The sequence below is a fragment of the Diabrotica virgifera genome, chromosome 8, assembly GCF_917563875.1.
Source record: "Diabrotica virgifera virgifera chromosome 8, PGI_DIABVI_V3a".
In the NCBI taxonomy this organism is placed as follows: domain Eukaryota; kingdom Metazoa; phylum Arthropoda; class Insecta; order Coleoptera; family Chrysomelidae; genus Diabrotica; species Diabrotica virgifera.
In genome coordinates, this window is record NC_065450.1 from 162,961,187 (window position 1) to 162,981,517 (window position 20,331).

At 33.0% G+C, this 20,331-nt stretch overlaps 1 protein-coding gene across 1 annotated transcript in view; it reads right to left on the minus strand.

Moving 5' to 3' along the window:
- LOC126889804 (peroxisomal multifunctional enzyme type 2) overlaps positions 1 to 20,331 on the minus strand; it is a 180,433-nt gene that overhangs the window by 81,610 nt on the left and 78,492 nt on the right. Inside the window, exons 3-4 of the mRNA XM_050658445.1 lie at positions 8,825 to 8,944; positions 1,535 to 1,731 (exon numbers count right to left, since the gene is read on the minus strand). Of these exons, the coding sequence (XP_050514402.1) occupies positions 1,535 to 1,731; positions 8,825 to 8,944 (317 nt within the window). The remainder of the gene's footprint in view (positions 1 to 1,534; positions 1,732 to 8,824; positions 8,945 to 20,331) is intronic.

A 20,331-nucleotide genomic window follows, 5' to 3' on the forward strand; every position in this document is an offset into this window, starting at 1 on the left:
GGAACACCCTGTATATTTTTTGGGTGTTGAAGTCCTTAAGAAATACTGATTAGTTTTCATGTTATATTCTCTGTACCTAAATGCCATAATTTCGGAGATATTACTACATTTATAAAAAAAATTTAAACAAATTATAAAAATCAATTTTTTCGGCCCGTGTAGACTTCAATGGGAAGTTTCCCATTGTTATTATTCTGGTGTGGTGTAGAATAGCATTATGTTGTTTTATGTGCAATTAGAGTGAAAACTTAGTCTTTTTACTTTATTTTAGGTTTTTTAAGGTTTCTTTAGGTTTAAAAAAAACGAAAAATGACGATTTTTAAGGTTCAAAAACACAAGCATTAAAAATAGTTTTTGAAATTACGAGATACAGTAGAACCGCGATTATCCGTGCTCCTCGGGACCGGACGTTGGCACGGATAATTGAAAAGCACGAATAATCCGAACATTTATTTCTTATTATAATACATATATGTACGTATATCCATACATATATACCTACCATAAAAAGACAACAGAATAAATAAATCTTTCATTATGAGTCTCCCTCTCCGCGTATAGAGTTTCCGTCAAGTAATTTACAGTGACGCTATTTTGATAAAACCTCAAAAATTCAATTTAAGTAATACAAAATCATAGCACGGATAATCCGCAGCCCGGATAATCCGCACACGGACAATCGGGGTTCTACTGTACATAAATTCAAGCTCAGACCTTCTTTTACCAGCTCTACCTATAAGAATTTTTGACACGTTTTATTCCCAAACATTGTTTTTTAATTATTAATGAAGCGCATATGGGAGGACGGGCATTAACAACTAAAAAACAATGTTATAAAATGAAATAAGACCAAATTGCTTATCGGTAACTGATAAAATAAGGTTTGAGCTTGAATTTAGGCATTTCGTAGTTTCAAAAATAATATTTGTTACTTGTGTTTTTGAACCTAGAAAATCGTTATTTTTCGATTTTTTTCAGTTTTAAATTGTTTATAACTCGGGAAAGATTAACTTTAGAGGAAAATTGCAAAAGACCTTTTTTGTTCCCAATGATTCAAAGAATCTAAGATAATCCGGGCCGATAAAATCGATTTTTATAATTTGTTTAAATTTTTTTTTGATAAATGTAGCAATAACTCCGAAATTATGGAAATTAGGTATATGGACTATAAGATGAAAGATAATCAGTATTTCTCAAGGATTCCAAAACGCAAAAAATATATAGGTTGTTCCATTTGAAATAAGAATTCCAGAAAAACGGAAGATTTGACAACAATGTAATTACCACTACAATATCGGTCGCATTAGACCCTTACCCACCAAAATCTATAAAAATCGTTCTAGCGGTTTCCGAGAAATTATCGTGTTGCCAGACTTGTCCGCAACCCTGTATGTGATATTGAACAGAGTAAGCTAAAATAGGGTAAAAAGTGCTTGAACTTTTGTTCCGGAAGTTTATTGTTCTTTAAATCTTCTATAAAGAACACTAAATTATTTCCAAGGAAAAATTAATGTCATAATCAAGAAATACTTACCACTACTGGAGCAATAAGTTCAGGTTTTAATTGAGCAAAGACATCTGGTGGTAAAATGTCTTCAGTAAGTCTGCTAGCTGCTGTTGGAACGATCACGTTACAATAAACGTTATTCTTAGCTCCTTCAATGGCTATTGTGTTCGCCAAACCAACCAAACCTAATTTGGCGGCAGAATAATTTGCTTGCCCAAAGTTTCCTGAAAAAGGAGCATCCATAATATTCGTGTTCATTTGACAAAGCGACATAGATAGAAAAATGAAACTATCTTAAATAGATTAGATTTTTATATAACTTCATATTTCATTTCCTTATAAAATCCACAATATCGATTAAATACGTTGTATTGAAATGGTTCTATAACTTTTTTCTTGTGGCATGTTTTACAATGATATTTTTTAGATGGGATTAAACACGCTTTTTATTTTGAGGAGAGACTTTAATTAGATCTCAGACATACACGCTTGAAACAAAGAAGATAGGGTCCAACAGAAAGATGCATCAATGGTTATGATTATGAAAACACGCAGCAAAAAGAGGAAAATCAACGAATCAGACCTCATACTACTACTCTCTCTCTCTCTCTCTCTCTCTCTCTCTCTCTCTCTCTCTCTCTCTCTCTCTCTCTCTCTCTCTCTCTTTCTCTGTCTCTCTCTCTCTCTCTTTCTCTGTCTCTCTCTCTCTCTCTCTCTCTCTCTCTCTCTCTCTCTCTCTCTCTCTCTTTCTCTGTCTCTCTCTCGCTCTCTCGGACCCTAGCCTTCCTCCGCATCATCCTCCAAGCATCCCTTTCCTTTGTTGCTCTTTTTCAGTTAACCACCCTCAATATTTCTTTAGCATCATACACTTCAGCCTTATCCCTCGTTGTATCTCTATTTCATCTGACAGTTCGTTAGGTACCAAACTTGACAAAAGCAACTTGATTAAAATACAGACTTGATATGTCTTTCTTATCCAGATTTTCATCTTGCAGTAGTTATATCGGACAGGGGGCAGTTATATCGGACTTTGTCAAATGTCTTGTTGTAACCGAAAAAACAAACATATGAAGACTGGTACACCTATACACATTTGTGCCAATACATTAAGGGCAAACAAGGTCTCCCTTATACGCATTGCGTTTCTAAAGCCAAACTGAATGTTAGCAATATCTCAATAAACAAGCTTGTAGCAAATACCCTCTCCATGGTAATACTCTGGGCAAATTAGGAAAAAAACAAGGAAAAGTTATTTACCAGCAATTTTATTGCTGGGATCGAATCTTATGATTGTATATATTAATAATATAGGTATGCAAAGTCTGCAGATAGTGTGCTATTTATTTTATAAACAAATTAGCGCTCCGAAATCGTGTTTTTTCCAATTATTGCTCTGTAACTTCGAAGATTTTAACTTTACACCAAAGCACTCAAATAAAAATTCACCGTAATTTAATTCTGCATAGATATTTTTTTCCCGATCTGCTTGGACGAAAATTTTACTCGGAAAATCCGGGTATTCTAACAATTTTTTTTATTTTCAACTAAAATTTTAGGCATGTAATTCTTCTTCTTCTTCTTTAAGTACCGTGCCCAAATTTTTAGGCGTGGGTAGCTTCCATAACAATTTGCCGATATCGTTCTCGATCTTGTGCGGCATGTAACAATTGATCTGCTGATAAGCCAGTCCATTGACGAAGGTTTCGGAGCCATGAATATTTCTTTCGACCAATTCCTCTTTTTCCGTCGATCTTTCCATTGAGAATTAACTGCAGCATCCTGTATCTGCTACCTCTCATTATATGCCCCAGATATTCAAGTTTTCTCTTTTTTATCATCTTCATTAAGTCACCTTCGCCTTGACCTACTCATGTAATTATTTATCAATAATGAAATAACTTGGTGACATAAAAGCTTTTTTGGTACAGATTTTTTAGCAACAATTAACTTGTTAATTAACAATTTACGGTCTTAATAATAACCATAATAATTATGATACATCAGAATAATCATGATTTTCGTATAAAAAGGCAATATACCTATCTAAAGTACTTTACAGAATTGAAATTGGACTATTTGAGCGGCCCTCAGGAATGTTTTAAAATTATAAACAATTTTTTGGCTTATAAACAAATTGAACATCTCGGCAACGATTAGATTAAATTAAATTTAAAAAAACGGTGTGCGAAAGGATGTATCAGGACGCTTCTTTTAAAAGTAAACAAGTTTAACTGCGATGAGTGGTGCCTGAGATACAACCGGTCAAAGTTGACCGACATTTACGACGAAGTTATAAACAATAGGATGGTAATTTTCAAACCATTAAGTTTTTATTTCGGTCCTCTTTCTACATACAATTTTTCATATCTTCAAGTGAAAACTACCAAAAAACCCAATCAAATACTAAGTTGAAAAAAATAGAATCTCAAAGTTCAAAATCGGTATATAGGTCTGGATCCCGCGTATGAAAAAAAAGTTGATTAATAGCAAGCTGAAAATTTGTTAATAGCTTAAGGGTGTCTATTCGGATAAACTTTGATATATGGGAATACTGGAACAGGGGCAGTTTTATTTGTGGAACAGGTTGAAAATTTGGAACGGTCACACCACGAAAACGGCACATTTATTTTGTCCGACAAAACAGATTTAATCTCTCCAAACAGAGATTAAACTCTCATGCAAAAATCAGACTGCTATTTATCATCTGTCATAATTCCTGTCATTTGACATATTCTACATGTTCCACTCATTAAAACGCCCATTTGGTGATAAATAGCAGTCTGATTTTTGCATGAGAGTTTAATCTCTGTTCGGAGAGTTTAAGTCTGCTCTGTCGGACAAAATAAATGTGCCATTTTCGTGGTGTGACCGTTCCAAATTTTCAACCTGTTCCACAATTAAAACTGCCCCTGTTCCAGTGTTCCCATATATCAAAGTTTATCTGACTAGACACCCTTAAGCTATTACCAAATTTTCAGCTTGCTATTAATCAACTTTTTTTTCATACGCGGGATCCAGACCTAATACGTTAAAAAAATGAAATTTCTTGGCTTCCAATCGAGCAATTTTCTTCATTTTTTTCTTCCCAAGTAACTCGCGTAGAGCCACCTAACTAACGCACTACTAATTGCCAAAGATGCTTTAGTTTTGTTACAATAAATTAATTGCTTCATGAGGGAAGCCGAGAAAATACATTTTTTTAACATATAACGATTTTGAACTTTGAGATTTTAAAAATGTATAAACATTCTCAATTTCTTTGCAACACGAAAATGCAGCAGCTGCATAATACTATGGTAAAATCTGAGAGTGCAGGAAGAGTATATACCGGTTTCGGGGGTTGTTTCCCCCTCATCAGTAGTCCCATATCCTCCTCTCTCAGATTCTTCCACGTACCACACTTTGGGTCTTTCCGAATTGCAAAGAAAGAAATGTCACGAATGATCTAGGGCCATCTACCAAAAAACAAAGTAAGTTATCAATCGAAGTAGCACAGAAAACGACAATAAATATCGTCTCCATGCCACCAGATTGACAACAGGTGGAATACTTTCTTTGGTTACACCTCCTGAGATTTTCAAAATTTATAAATCATACAGGATGCCGAGGAAATTAAGATGAGAGAATTTTAAATAATTCACAACCCATCTGCTCAGCGTGGTAAAAGCTCCAACAAGAAAGATTCCTTAATACTCAAACAAAAGAGTAAATGAATTAAAAATGTATAAACATTCTCAATTTCTTTGCAACACGAAAATGCAGCGGCTGCATAATATTATGGTAAAATCTGAGAGTGCAGGAAGAGTCTATAGCGGTTTCGGGGGTTGTTTCCCCTTCATCAGTAGTCCCATATCCTCCTCTCTCAGATTCTTCCACATACCACACATTGGGCCTTTCCGAATTGCAATGAAAGAAATGTCACGGATGATCTAGGGACATCTACCGAAAAACAAAGTAAGTTATGAATCGAAGTAGCACAGAAAAGACAATAAATATCGTCTCCATGCCACCAGATTGACAACATGTGGAATACTTTCTTTGGTTACACCTCCTGAGATTTTCAAAATTTATAAATCATACAGGATGCCGAGGAAATTAAGATGAGAGAATTTTAAATAATTCACAACTCATCTGCTCAGCGTGGTAAAAGCTCCAACAAGAAAGATTCCTTAATACTCAAACAAAAGAGTAAATGAATTAAAAATGTATAAACATTCTCAATTTCTTTGCAACACGAAAATGCAGCTGCTGCATAATACTATGGTAAAATCTGAGAGTACAGGAAGAGTCTATACCGGTTTCGAAGGTTGTTTCCCCCTCATCAGTAGTTCCATATTCTCCTCTCTCAGATTCTTCCACGTACCACACTTTGGGTCTTTCCGAATTGCAAAGAAAGAAATGTCACGGATGATCTAGGGTCATCTACCGAAAAACAAAGTAAGTTATCAATCGAAGTAGCACAGAGAACCGTAGTATTATGCAGCTGCTGCATTTTTGTGTTGCAAAGAAATTGAGAATGTTTATACATTTTTAATTCATTTACTCTTTTGTTTGAGTATTAAGGAATCTTTCTTGTTGGAGCTTTTATCACGCTGAGCAGATGAGTTGTGAATTATTTAAAATTCTCTTATCTTAATTTCCTCGGCATCATGTATGATTTATAAATTTTGAAAATCTCAGGAGGTGTAACCAAAGAAAGTATTCCACCTGTTGTCAATCTGGTGGTATGGAGACGATATTTATTGCCGTTTTCTGTGCTATTTCGATTGATAACTTACTTTGTTTGAGATTTTATTTTCTTAAACCTAGTTTTTGATTAGGATTTTGGAATTTTTGGTAATTTTCACGCGTAATACCGATCGTTTTTATTATTATAATATATTAGGAGTCTCTTGGAGATATGAAAATTTGTATGTAGAAAAAGGGCCGAAATAAAAAGGTAATGGTTTGAAAATTACCATCCTACTCTTTATAAGTTCGTCGCAAATGCCGGTCAAGTATGACCGGTTGTATCTCAGGAACCACTCATCGCAATAAAACTTTTTTATTTTTAAAAGAAGCGTCCTGACGCGTCCTTTCGAATAGCATTTTCTTAATTTAATTTAAATTTTTTTTTAATTTTAAAACATTCCTGAGGCCCCATAGTCAAATTTCTATTCTGTAAAGTACGTTAGATAGGTATAGTGCCTGTTTACACGAAAATCATAAATATTCCGGCGTATCATAATTTTCGTGGTTATTATTGCGACCGTAAATTGTTAATTAACAATTTAAACTAGTTGTTAAACTATTCGTTCAATTTCCAGCAGCTTTTGAAAATACAATATATACCAAAAAAGCTTTTATGTTACAAAGTTATTTAGTAATTGATAGATAATTACTTACCTAAGATTTTAGTTGAAAATAAAAGATTTTGTTTAGAAAACCCAGATTGTCCGAGGAAAATTTTCGTCAAAGCATATTGGAAAAAAATGCAGAATTAAGTTACGGTGAATTTTTATTTGAGTGTGTTTGGTGGTATAAAGTTAAAATCTTCGGAGTTACAGAACAATAATCGAAAAAAAAACACACGATTTTGTTTATAAAAAAATAGCACACTATCTGCAGACTTCGCATGCCTATATTAGCAGCCTATATTAGTTTGTTCTAGCAAACAGTCAAACTAGTCAGAAACCGTCAGCAAACAGTTGGTCAGTGAGAGAACATAATACAGTCACCAGTGTTATCCCCTCTACTCGCACTGGTCGACTATTCGCTGATGGTTTCAAACCGTTTGAAACTGATGCTAGGACAAACCTATTATTAATACCTATATACACTCTGGGCCAAAATTAACCGGCCACCTTAAAAGTGGGTCATTTTTGATGTCTTATATCTCCTAAACCTGTTGCCGATTTAAGTGATTTTTTTAATATGTTATAGCATTATTCTTTGACAAAATCGTTATAATAATATTGTTGCTAAACAGGTAAATTTTCATTGTATACCGAGTGTACGAATCAAACTGTGTTTTTTTCTTAAAGTTTGCATCACCCTGTGGAATATTCTAGCATCTGTAGAATACTGATGTTAAAACCTAACTATAGCCTCATGCTTTCTCAACATTTTGTTGTTTGATTGATTCGCTTATGTTGGATAATAAAAAAAGTTAGGTGCTTTAACCACTAGACATGTTTTTTATCAATACAGGGTGTTTCTAAAAAATGTTGGCAAAGTTTAAGGGGTAATTCTGCATGAAAAAATAATGACAGTTTGCTTTAGAAACTTATGTCCACAAATGCTTCTTTTCCGAGATAGGGGGTGTTGAAATTTTTCTGACAAACTGACGATTTATTTATTACTTTAAAACCGGTTGAGACATGCACATGAAATTTGGTGGGTTTTAATACGTAGTTATTGCACATTTTTTGACATACAATTAAGCATTTAATATTCACCATTGGCGCGCATACGGGTAATATGATGGCTCATATTACCCGTATGCGCGCCAATGGTGAATATTAAATTCTTAATTGTATGTCAAAAAATATGCAATAACTATGCATATCTCAACCGGTTTTAAAGCAATGAATAAATCGTCAGTTTGTCAGAAAAATTTCAACACCCCCTATCTCGGAAACGAAGCATTTGCGGACATAAGTTTATAAAGCAAACTGTCATTATTTTTTCATGCAGAATTACCTCTTAACCTATGCCATTTTTTTTTAAAACACCCTGTATTGATAAAAAACATGTCTAGTTGTTAAGGCACCTAACTTTTTTATTATCCAACATAAGCGAATCAATCAAACAACAAAATGTTGAGAAAGCATGAGGCTATAGTTAGGTTTTAATTTCAGTATTCTACAAGTGCTAGAATATTCCACAGGGTGATGCAAACTTTAAGAAAAAAACACAGTTTGATTCGTACACCTGGTATACAATGAAAATTTACCTGTTTAGCAACAATATTATTATAACGGTATTATCAAGGAATAAGGCTATAACATATTAAAAAAATCACTTAAATCGAACAACAGGTTTAGGAGATATAAGACATCAAAAATGACCCATTTTTAAGGTGGCCGGTTAATTTTGGCCCAGAGTGTACAATCATAAGATTCGATTCCTACACGAAAATTGCTGGTAAATAACTTTTCAGAAAAATGGCCAATTTTCCGATAATCTGCTCAGACTTATAAGATCTATCCACTATTGTTTTTTGATCTATGACCAAATTTTCCTACAATTGTGTCTTGTTTATTATTTTCGTCCTATTGAATTCAAGATTGTTTCCAATTTTTTGTTTGAAGAAATAATAAAATTTAGTGTACTTACCATAAATTCCAGAATTGGAAGATGTCATAATAATTCGGCCATAGTTTTGTTTTTTAAAATACGGAAAAGCAGCTTGGGTTGCTTTAAAACTACCTTTCAGATGTACATTATGAACCAAATCTAAAAATATTTCATTGTTTAACATATATAACTCAAACTCTGTTGTTAAAAACGATTATTTTTCAAGATAATGTACATTGTAGATAAAAATGATTTATGACAAGAAAAAATTAAATAGTTCTAAAAATAATCAACATGGGTAAAAATAAAAAAGAATATAATAAGAGTAGATAAGTAATGCCGAAATGGTGCCACATAGGGAAATCAATGTGTTAGAGAGAGAGCGTTTTATCAATGTGTGGGAGAGAGACAGATGATGTGACACGCCCCGACGCTCCGTGGAAGGAATCTACTAACTTATAGTTCAACTTTTATCCGCTAGACGTCACTAGTAGTCACTAATCAGCCGCCATTGTTCCATAATATATTTGACGCATGTCCGACGTGTCGTCGAAGGAATCTACTGACTTATAGTTCAACTTTTATCCGCTAGACGTCACTAGTAGTCCTAGTCACCCGCCATTGTTCCATAATATTTTATAAATTATGTAGCTACCAAAAATCTTCTTTTCCACAACTGTCAAATCTTGTCGCAGTTGCCACTGTCAAATCTTCTTTTTCACAGTGTGTCAAATCTTCTTCTTTTTGCAAATATACCTTTCGTTTATAATGTTATTTACCATTGTGTTTCAGATATCGTTCGCCATTTTTTATCCAAAGTAATTTACACACACACATGAAGAGTATAGTTAGAAGTAGTAGAAGCTATTAAAGGTGTATTATGGGTGATATATTAAAAAATTAAAAATATTTCTGCTGAGAATATGATCCTCTACAAGTACCTACTAGATATAAAAATTATTTGCAATTTACAGAGAAACGATGCATTTATTTATTACTAAAAATTTTATTCAAATATACCTCAACGCATGCAAAATAGGATTGTCCGAGGGAGTCCCATTTTTCCGAGGGAGTCCCCATTAGTATCTATAAGACAAACGATGAATTTATTTATTACTAAAAATTATATTCAAAATACCTCAACGCATGCAGAACGGGTATTTTCCAAGGTTGAATATATAATTTATATGCAAATGAAAATTACTGTTATTAACACATTATTTTCGCGAATTCCATTTTTATCTATAATTATTAACATCGACTGCATTTCACATGCAATTGGAATTTCCGTTACCGCATTGTTACTGTACTAAGTATGTAGCATGACATAATTATTCAAGAACCAACATGACTTTCAAGAATAAACTGGAGAATGTGTAATTATAGATGCATGTGACGTCAATGAAGCTACAATATAAAATAGGATGCACATGGGTATTGCACTCATTGTGCTTAGCAGTAACGTTTGTGTAGTGACTCTAATACACCGAGGTAAGTTTTTCTCTTTATGATTTTGTTTTTTAACTTGTGCATAAATTGTTTTTTTTGTTTTTTTTGCATTCTTTGTATGAGTACACATAATTTTCTCGATTTTCGTCTTCTTTGTTTTATTCGTACAGTATTCATATTATTTCTCTATTTTCATGCAGTATACACACTATTTTAGTCTACCTACTTAGATAGATAGAAATTTCCGTTTGACTCGCTATATCTATTCTCTATTGTAATATATTTTTTTAACTTGCTCATAAATTGTTTTTGTTTTTGCATTCTTTGTATAAGTACACATAATTTTCTCGATTTTCGTCTTATTTATTTTATTCGTACAGTATACATATTATTTCTCTATTTTCATGAAGTATACACACTTTTTTTTATTTTTTTTGCATTCTTTGTATGAGTACACATAATTTTCTCGATTTTTGTCTTCTTTGTTTTATTCGTACAGTATTCATATCATTTCTCTATTTTCATGCAGTATACACACTATTTTAGTGTACCTACTTAGATAGATAGAAATTTCCGTTTGACTCGCTATATCTATTCTCTATTGTAATATATTTTTTTAACTTGCTCATAAATTGTTTTTGTTTTTGCATTCTTTGTATAAGTACACATAATTTTCTCGATTTTCGTCTTATTTATTTTATTCGTACAGTATACATATTATTTCTCTATTTTCATGAAGTATACACACTTTTTTTATTTTTTTGCATTCTTTGTATGAGTACATATAATTTTCTCGATTTTCGTCTTCTTTGTTTTATTCGTACAGTATTCATATCATTTCTCTATTTTCATGCAGTATACACACTATTTCGATAAAAATGCTATTTTAGTGTACCTACTTAGATAGAAATTTCAGTTTGACTCGCTATATCTATTCTCTATTGTATAAGTACACTTAATTTTCTCGATTTTCTTCTTATTTCTTTTATTCGTACAGTATACATATTATTTCTCTATTTTCATGAAGTATACACACTATTTCGATAAAAATGATATATTCTCTATTGTAATATTTTTTTTGATTTTTCGTTTTTGCTATTATCTTATACCAATAGTGTTGGTTGGAATTTAATATACAGTTGTGTATGCAAATCAATAAAAATTGAAGTACCAGTCATATATTATTTATTTTCTATTTTCGTAGAATTCGTTTTTATTCGTAAAAATATATACACATATTGTGATTTTTCCACTTGCTGTTATTCCTAATAGTTTTAATTTAATTTTCGAAATATATACAGTTCGCTAAATGGAGGTCAATATAAAATGTTCTTAAATTAAAAATGTTTTGTTGCTATTGGATTTACGCTTCAAATACGTTTTTATTTATTATAGATGGACCTATCAAAATTAAATAAGGCTACTGTTATTGCAGAGAGGGGCCAAATCAGAAAGCTTAGCAGCCTACCCATTGGTGTGCCGCACAAAATACTGGCGGCCAAAGAAGTGAACTCCCAATTCGGCAATTCAATCCTGCTAGAATTGGAAAAGGAGGAGGTAACATTCCTGCCGCCACGGGTCACAGAAGTATACAGGCCATACCTCAAATATTTTGAAGAGGGTAAATACAGCCTGGTCTTTAAAGGACACGTCACTACAAAGAAAGCACAACCAGCCGCCTCGTTCGAAATAATAGAACATTAGAAAATTAAAAGGGTGAGCGATTTTTAGTATTTTTTATATTTGTTTGTCATAAAAAAATTTTTTTAATAAAATGTCTTCGAATAATATTGATAATATCATTAAACAAACGGACGGTGTTGTACTAGCAATTAGAAAGTTACGAAAAATTTTATTTGATAATTTTACAATCAGTGATGCGGAAGTGTGGTTAAATAGATTACAAAAACAAATTAGATTATGTAAAAGGATAATTCGTAGTAGAAAACAGAATAAATTATCTGTAGGGACTTGTAGAAAAATAGAAACAAATATGGGTCATTTTAAACATTTCAGAAAGCTAATTTTAAATAGACATATCGGGGCAGGTCTTCACCTAAAGTTGGGGCAGAGGGTTAAATGGGAAAATGTACAATCAAGTTTTCAAAGTAGAATCAAAACCGGAATTATAGCTAATTTACGACATAAGGATTTGAATCAATTTTTAGGAGATTGCGTAGTTGTTTTTAAAAATAAAATCGGTAAAATTTTAAAAACTCACTCTGCACTTAAAGTAAATACAGCATTTTGTGGGGAGTTTATTAGAAAATCAGGAGATAATGAAATTGTAGAGATTAAATATTTTAATACTAAAAATTATATTATTGATTTATCAACTCAAATATACGAATGGTTCAAGGAAAATGTAGTAGATAAACTTTTAAACGAATTATCGGAATTTGCCGAAAAAGATTCGGGGTTTGCATTAAATAAAATTATTTCTTTGGCTGTTAATATCAATAAATTTCAACTTGGGAACGGTTCATCTTACATTAGACTCCCAGAACCAATTTTAAAAAAGAAAGCTTGTATTAATGTAAAAAATACAGATCAGAACTGCTTTTACTGGGCTATCGTAAGCGCTCTTCGGGCTCCTAGACATAAAAGTAAACCACAAAGAACCTCCTCATATCCATATTTTACGGAAGTTTTACAAACAGAGAATTTAGATAGTCCTATGCCATTATCGCAAATTTCAAAATTTGAAAAATTAAATAACATTTCAGTCAATGTTTACGCTCTAGAATTAATTAAAACAGAGAAAGCATCGTTTTACACAGTAGTACCAGCCAGATTGACGGAAAATAAACGGGACACACACGTTAATTTACTTTTAATTCAAAGTCATTATTATCCTCGCTTAAATGATTATGATGCTCCACCAACTGAAGAAAATGATTGTAACGAAGAGATTAAATACCACTATTGTTGGATTAAAAATTTGTCGTATCTTGTTAGTAGGCAAACAAATAAGAACGGCCACAAAAAATTTATTTGCGATAGATGTATGAATTATTTTCATCAGCAAAATAAATTTGTTGAGCATGAAAAAGTGTGTTCTAAATTTAATAAACATAAGATTAACATTCCAAAAGAAAGCCACGTCGAATTTAAAAACTTTACATACCAGCAAACTACTCCTTTTGTCGTTTATGCAGATTTTGAGTGTCAATTAGAAAATTATAACCAAAGAAACGTAAATTTAACTAAAACTTTAAAATATCAAAAACATGTTCCGTACAGCGCAGGCTACTATGTAAAATGTTGTTATGATGATAGTCTTTCTTATTTTGATAGTTATCGAGGTGCAGATTGTATGGATTGGTTTGCAGATCGTATGGTTGACGTTTCTAATTGTGTTGCTTCGAAACTAAAAACAATAGTGCCTATGATTGAAAAACCAAATGCAAGTACAGCGACATCTTGTCACATTTGTAGTAAACATTTTTCAGACAAAGACATTATTGTTAAAGACCACGACCATTTCAATGGGGCATTTAGGGGATTCGCACACCAAGCATGCAATCTTAACTTCAGAAAATTGTTTGTAGTTCCCATCGTTTTTCATAATTTGTCCGGATATGACGGCCATTTTATGATTTCACATTTATGCAAAAAAGGTTACTTGAGTGTTCTTCCCATTAACAAAGATAAATACATCTCCTTTACGCTGCATTCAGATAAAAATAACATTAAATTACGATTTATAGACTCTTTTCGATTTATGGGGGCTTCTCTTGATGAATTAGCTTCAATTTTAGCCGATTCAGAAAAGAAAATTTTAAGGAGGGAATTTCAAGGTTTAGAAAATGAGCAATTTAATTTGTTAACGCGTAAAGGAGTTTTTTGCTATGATTACATAGATAGTTTGTCGAAACTAGATGAAACTTCTTTACCTCCAATTGAAAATTTTTATAATAAATTAAATGATGAGAATATAAGTGATGAGAAGTACGCTCATGCGCAATCTGTTTGGCATCAATTTAACATTCAAAATATAGGGGAATATTCCGATTTGTATTTAAAAACAGATATTCTGCTTCTTGCGGACGTTTTCGAACAATTACGCAAAAAATGTTTTTCCACCTATGGCCTGGATCCTGCGTGGTACTATACAATGCCCGGATATACGTGGGACTGTATGCTCAAGTATACAGGATGTAGGTTAGAACTACTAAAGGATCCAGACATGGTGCTGTTTTACGAGAACGCCATAAGAGGTGGAATATCCGTATGTAGCAACCGATTTTCTGAAGCTAACAATAAATATATGTCTGATTACGATCCTAAAAAACCGTCCAAATACCTTATGTACCTGGATGTTAACAATTTGTATGGTTTTGCAATGGAGCAGCTCTTACCCTACGGAGGATTTAAATGGTTGGATGATGTAACATCGTTTGATGTGACATCAATAGCCGATAACTCTGACGTAGGGTATATCTTACAAGTTGATCTATCATACCCACAAGAATTGCATGATAAACATAAAGATTTTCCGTTTGCAGCCGAACGCAGCGTACCACCCAGAGGCGGGGTAAAATTACCGAAATTAATGACAACACTTCACGATAAAAAAGAATATACTGTTCACTATAAAAATTTAAAACAAATGCTAGCTAATGGACTAAAGTTAACGAAAATTCATAAAATTTTACAATTTAAACAGGCAGCCTGGTTGAAGCCCTACATCGAGCTAAATACTCGAAATAGGGCTGCAGCTCAGACAGATTTCGAAAAAAATTTGTATAAATTAATGAACAACGCTGTGTTCGGAAAAACTATGGAGAACTTAAAAAAACACCGTATTTGTAAAATCGCGAAATCTTGGGGTGGTCGCTATGGCGCCGCAAATTTAATTTCGAGTTTTAGATTCCATAGTTGTACAATTTTAGACGAAAATCTGGTGGTTATCGAATTAAAAAAGCTTGAAATAACGTTTAATAAACCTCTATATGTAGGGCAGGCGATTCTAGACCTCTCTAAGACAGTCATGTATGATTTTCATTACACCTATATGTTACCAAAAATGGGAGCAGATAGGTGTAAGCTTATGTACATGGACACCGATAGTTTTGTCTACGAGTTGCAGTGCGAGGATGTATATGAGGAGGTAATTAAAGCTGACTCTAGTAAATTTGATACTTCAGATTATTCTAAAAATAACATATATAAAATACCGCAAAAAAACAAAAAGGTGCCGGGTCTAATGAAAGATGAAAACAACGGTAAAATTATGACACATTTTGTGGGGCTTCGAAGTAAAATGTATAGTTACAAGGTGCAGGGTGGGAAGATCGTTAAAAAATCTAAAGGAGTTAAATATAATGTTGTTAAAAATAAAATAAAATTTGAGGATTATGTTGAATGTTTGAAAAGTTTTAAAGAAAAAACAGCTACACAACGCTGTATTAGATCGTATGCACATAACGTCTATTCTGTCGAACAAAGTAAAATTGGTTTAAGTCCGCATGATGATAAACGCTATTTAATTCCAAACAGTTTTGATACACTCCCGTGGGGTCACTACAGAATTTTAGAATAGGGTTGTTTTGTTATAGATGAACCCTCCAACGTTAACAACATTAGCTGTTAGAAAAATTTGCAATACAATTATATCGGCAGCAGATTTCATGGAGCAATCCCCCCTACCATGGAAGTTAACCAAGATGATTGTCAAAAAATTTCCTTCATTTAAATGGCGTGCTATGTTAAAACGAGCCGAAAAGGATCTTGAACCTTCATATAAAGGAATTCAATTTATTACATGTTCCAAAGAAATAGACCAACATTTAATTAACACTATATTAGGGAGATCAGATTGGGATTATGTTTTCGAAGACTATTCTAGTTATTGTCTATGGTCAAGTGGATATTGGCTACAACAATATCGTCTTAACGTATGCAAAGTATGTTTTTATAAATTTAAATATACACACATAACTTTAAACAAATATATATTTGTTAGCTATGATCATTCTCACGAGATGTACGATGCTCATGATATAATTGAGGATGTATACCAAGAAAAAAAGTATTGGTGTCATAGCTGCTTTAAAAGAGTATTATTTGAATTAAAAGACGATGCGTCGTGTACTCGTCACTTGCATGAAATGCCAACATATACCCGATTTGATGATTCCGATATAGATAGTGGTATTGACTCTTTTGAAAATAATTAACTTTTATTTCGACAAACAAATTAAAAAATATTTAAAAATTGTTCATCCTTATCCTAGTTTATATCTGTATATATTAAATATAAATTCTGTAATAGTTCTGTAAATGTATATTAAAAATATATGTAAATAAAAAGACTTTATTATAAAATATTCTTTATTTTCATTTACATTTTTCCAATAAAAATTTTCATTTAGACATTAATCATTCAAAGAATATATTTACTTTGGATAATAAGGATTTCAGTTGTTTTATTAATCCATTATCAGGACAAGGGAAACCTAACATATTCCAGTTAAAAGTACCTTTTTCAACAACACTTCTTGTAAATTCATTAAACTTGTAATAAATGTTTTGCTTTAAGAAATATATATGTCCATCAATGTAATTAAATGCTGATGTAATATCATTTGGTATTCCTGGAAAAACATCACTTATGCGTCCTCTAGAGATAATGTCTTTATCATTAAATTCAATAAATGAGCCATCAAAACAAACAAATTTTTTTCCTGAATTTGTTTGAAATAAACCGTTAATACTTCTTGCGTTATTTACTTCAGGTACCATGTTATCTGTATGAATTCTTAAGCTAGGAAATGCTGCAGCATATATACGATTTCTGCTTACACCAATCAAATCTCCATTGGTGCTTTGAAAAACATGTGTCACGTTCGTAATTCCCCTTGGAAAATATCTTATAAATTGTTCAGCATTGGTAGGGATCTTTTCATTATTTAAGTCGTATTTCCATACCAGATCCTTACTTACTATATACATTCGGTATGTTGGAAATGATGGAGCGTATGCTAAAAATATTAAATCTGGATATTCCAATTCACATACATTCGTTATTATATTTTGCTTTGATTTATTAGTCCTAGCTGCTGTGGTTGTCGTACTCCTAGATCTTTCTGTTGTGGTTGTCTTTAAAGTTGGTACACTACTCCTAGTAACACCAGGTCGAGTTGGAATAGATGCGGATTTACTTTTAGGTCCATATAACTTTTCTAAGCCCCTTTTATCATCATCAGTTATGTGGGAAGGAAAGGTTTCATAAAAGGGATACATTACGGCCTTCTTATCGCTACTGTGTGCTAAACCTAAAGCGTGACCAACTTCATGGAGAAGGACTGCAAAGAAATTTGTTCGACCTTCTACTGTAGAATTCAAACTGAAATCCCACGTTAGATTGCTATTCATATGAATTTCTATGCACCCAGATGTAGGTGGAAAATAAGAATGTGCTAATACACCATTTGTAAATTTAAAAGGACATTCGTCGTTACCCTGACAATTGTATCGAAAATAGTGCTGTTTTGGAACTACTGTTATAGTTATATCCGGTTTTGGATTTGGGATTCTCAGATAAGTAAACTTAAATTTTGATGCTTCTTCCCATATTTCAAATACTCTTTTAGTGACTGTCAAGGCTTCAGGGATTGCTTGAGGAAAATACCATTTTATATCAAATTTTTTCCATGCTGATTTTACAGCGTAAGCATTGTCTCCTTGGGTACATCGTGGTTTCTGCATTAACTCCATCGTTTCTTTATTTAATTTCCCATCCACCGGTAAATTATATCTTTCTTGAAACTGTTCTAGTGTGTCAGTAATATCAGTGTTGGCAGTTTCACTTGTGGTGATGTAACCATATTGTTCTAGCCATGACACTGCATTTGTCTCAGTAAAATTTCCACCTAGGCAAAAACTTATGCTAGTTGCGATGAGCAGAACAACTTTATTGATATGCATCTCGAATGATACTGAGTCAAATAAGAAAACATCACTGTGATATAAGTAAACCCCACCAGCCTTGGTCTTATATGATTGCGGTGTGTGCAGCAAAAATACTCCTCTTTTAATTTCTTTAGTTTCATAAAATAAAAAAACAGATATATATATTTTTACAAGCTTTATTAAATTCTTTCAAGATCATTAGCGATCCTATGTTTACAGAAAAATATAAGTTGCCCTAACGCTACATGTTGTAAAGTATATCCTTCCTGTGTAAATGCATACAATTTTTGAATGGCGCCTGAAAACGTATAATTTTCATTATTAAAACTATCGCGAACAATATTAAGCGTGTTATAATAAAAATTTTGAAATTCAACAGTCTCTAGCATTGTCAGATATGGTGTTAAAAGTTCACTATTTGCTTCCAAAAGGGTGTTCACTTGCAGTTCTGAGAGACAAAAGTTAATGTCGTGCTTGGTTATTTCAAGGAATTTCATGTTGTCGTAGATTATTTGTCGAATTCTGCAATAGTCACCGCACTGAATTTCAACAGGATCAGGAAAGTTCAAGTTCTCATAGAAAAAACTATTCTCGTTGAGTTGGGTAATTAATTGTTCCCATTCATAGGTACTGAAAGATATTTTCTGCCATGGTGATTTCCACATAATTACAGCAGGAGTGTATGTTCTAGCTGGACTTAGACCACATCCAAGTTGGTATGATCCATTTACAAATTGAGTGTACAGCAGGTAATGGGTCTCGTTCTTGGCTGCTTCTTCGTACTTTTCTAGAAGATCTTCAAGATCTTGATCGTAGTCTTCACATACGGTTGATGTTTCGGATGATTGCGAAAGGGTGACATCATACTCGCTGCCGCTTGAGTATCCAGTATCTTGAGAATACATTTTTACTAGCGCACTGACTGCAACAAACTGAGATCGAAAAACGTGTTTCTCCTCACTGTTGCATACTTTTGTTCCCCCACCTTTTAGATGACAGCGTCATTATCAATCCAACTATTATGTTTTGCATCAAGGCCAAGCCATTTGACGTACATTTTTTTATCTTTACGACGTAAAACTTTTTCAACCAAGTAAATATCAGGATTGGCTGTTTTCTGTAACTCTTCATCGTAAAAGGCTCCTTTAATCGGTGCACCTTGCATGTCTTCGAGCATGTACGTTGCAGGATTGGTAATATTGATTTTGGTAACTTTGAATAATTCTGTCGTCCAACTTGGAACGTATCCTTTGTCAAATAACATTTTGGTTTTGCTGATGCGTACAATGTCACCAACTTTAAATTTTCGGGGGCCTGCGATTTTTAAATGCGTAAACTTGTTTTTTAAAATCTCCTTTTCATTGGTTTTGTTCACTTGTGATGGTTTGTACCCCGTTTTTGAATGCTTTGTATTGTTGTATTCAGCCGTAACTGTGGGCAATATGTCAATCCACTTGTAAGTACCGTGTAAGCTGAAATACTTGTAAAGTTTGGATTTCAACGTTCTAATGACGCGTTCAGCCATGGCTGCTTTCATGGTAGTGAAAACAGAGTAGTGATTTATTTTATGTTTTTTCATTAAATTTTGAAACTTGTTATTGTAAAATTCAGTTCCCTGATCCGACTGCAGATTTTTCGGTGTTCGTTTACTGTGTGCGAGGATATTCGAAAATGCTCGAGTCAGCTCCTCACCCGTCTTTGTCTTTAATGGACGAGTCCACAGATATTTCGAAAAACAATCAATAACAACTAAAATTAATTTAAAATTTCTATTGTTATGAGAATGAGGTCGCATTTCAGCCAAGTCCATCTGCCATAAATCGTCTAAGCCTTTGACTATTGTACGTCGTCTTGGATAATTTTTTCGAGCAGGTTTGTGTAGCTCGTTAACTAGTTGGACCTTTTCCATGGACGACGCCATTTCTACTTTCTAAAGCTTTAACTCTTTGGAGTAAAGGGTGTAAATATGTGTTAAATATAGCAAGTGTATCTTGGATTTCTTTTACTGCTGAAGATAAACGTTCATCCAACTCATACACAGTCTTTGACAGCTCTGATACTCTACTATCTAGTAAAGATCTCATATCTGATTCATATCGAATGCTTTTCTGCCATTGCTCAAGATCATGAATCCTATTATCATTTATGGTTTGTAGATTTACCTGTAACTCGCTTAGTAA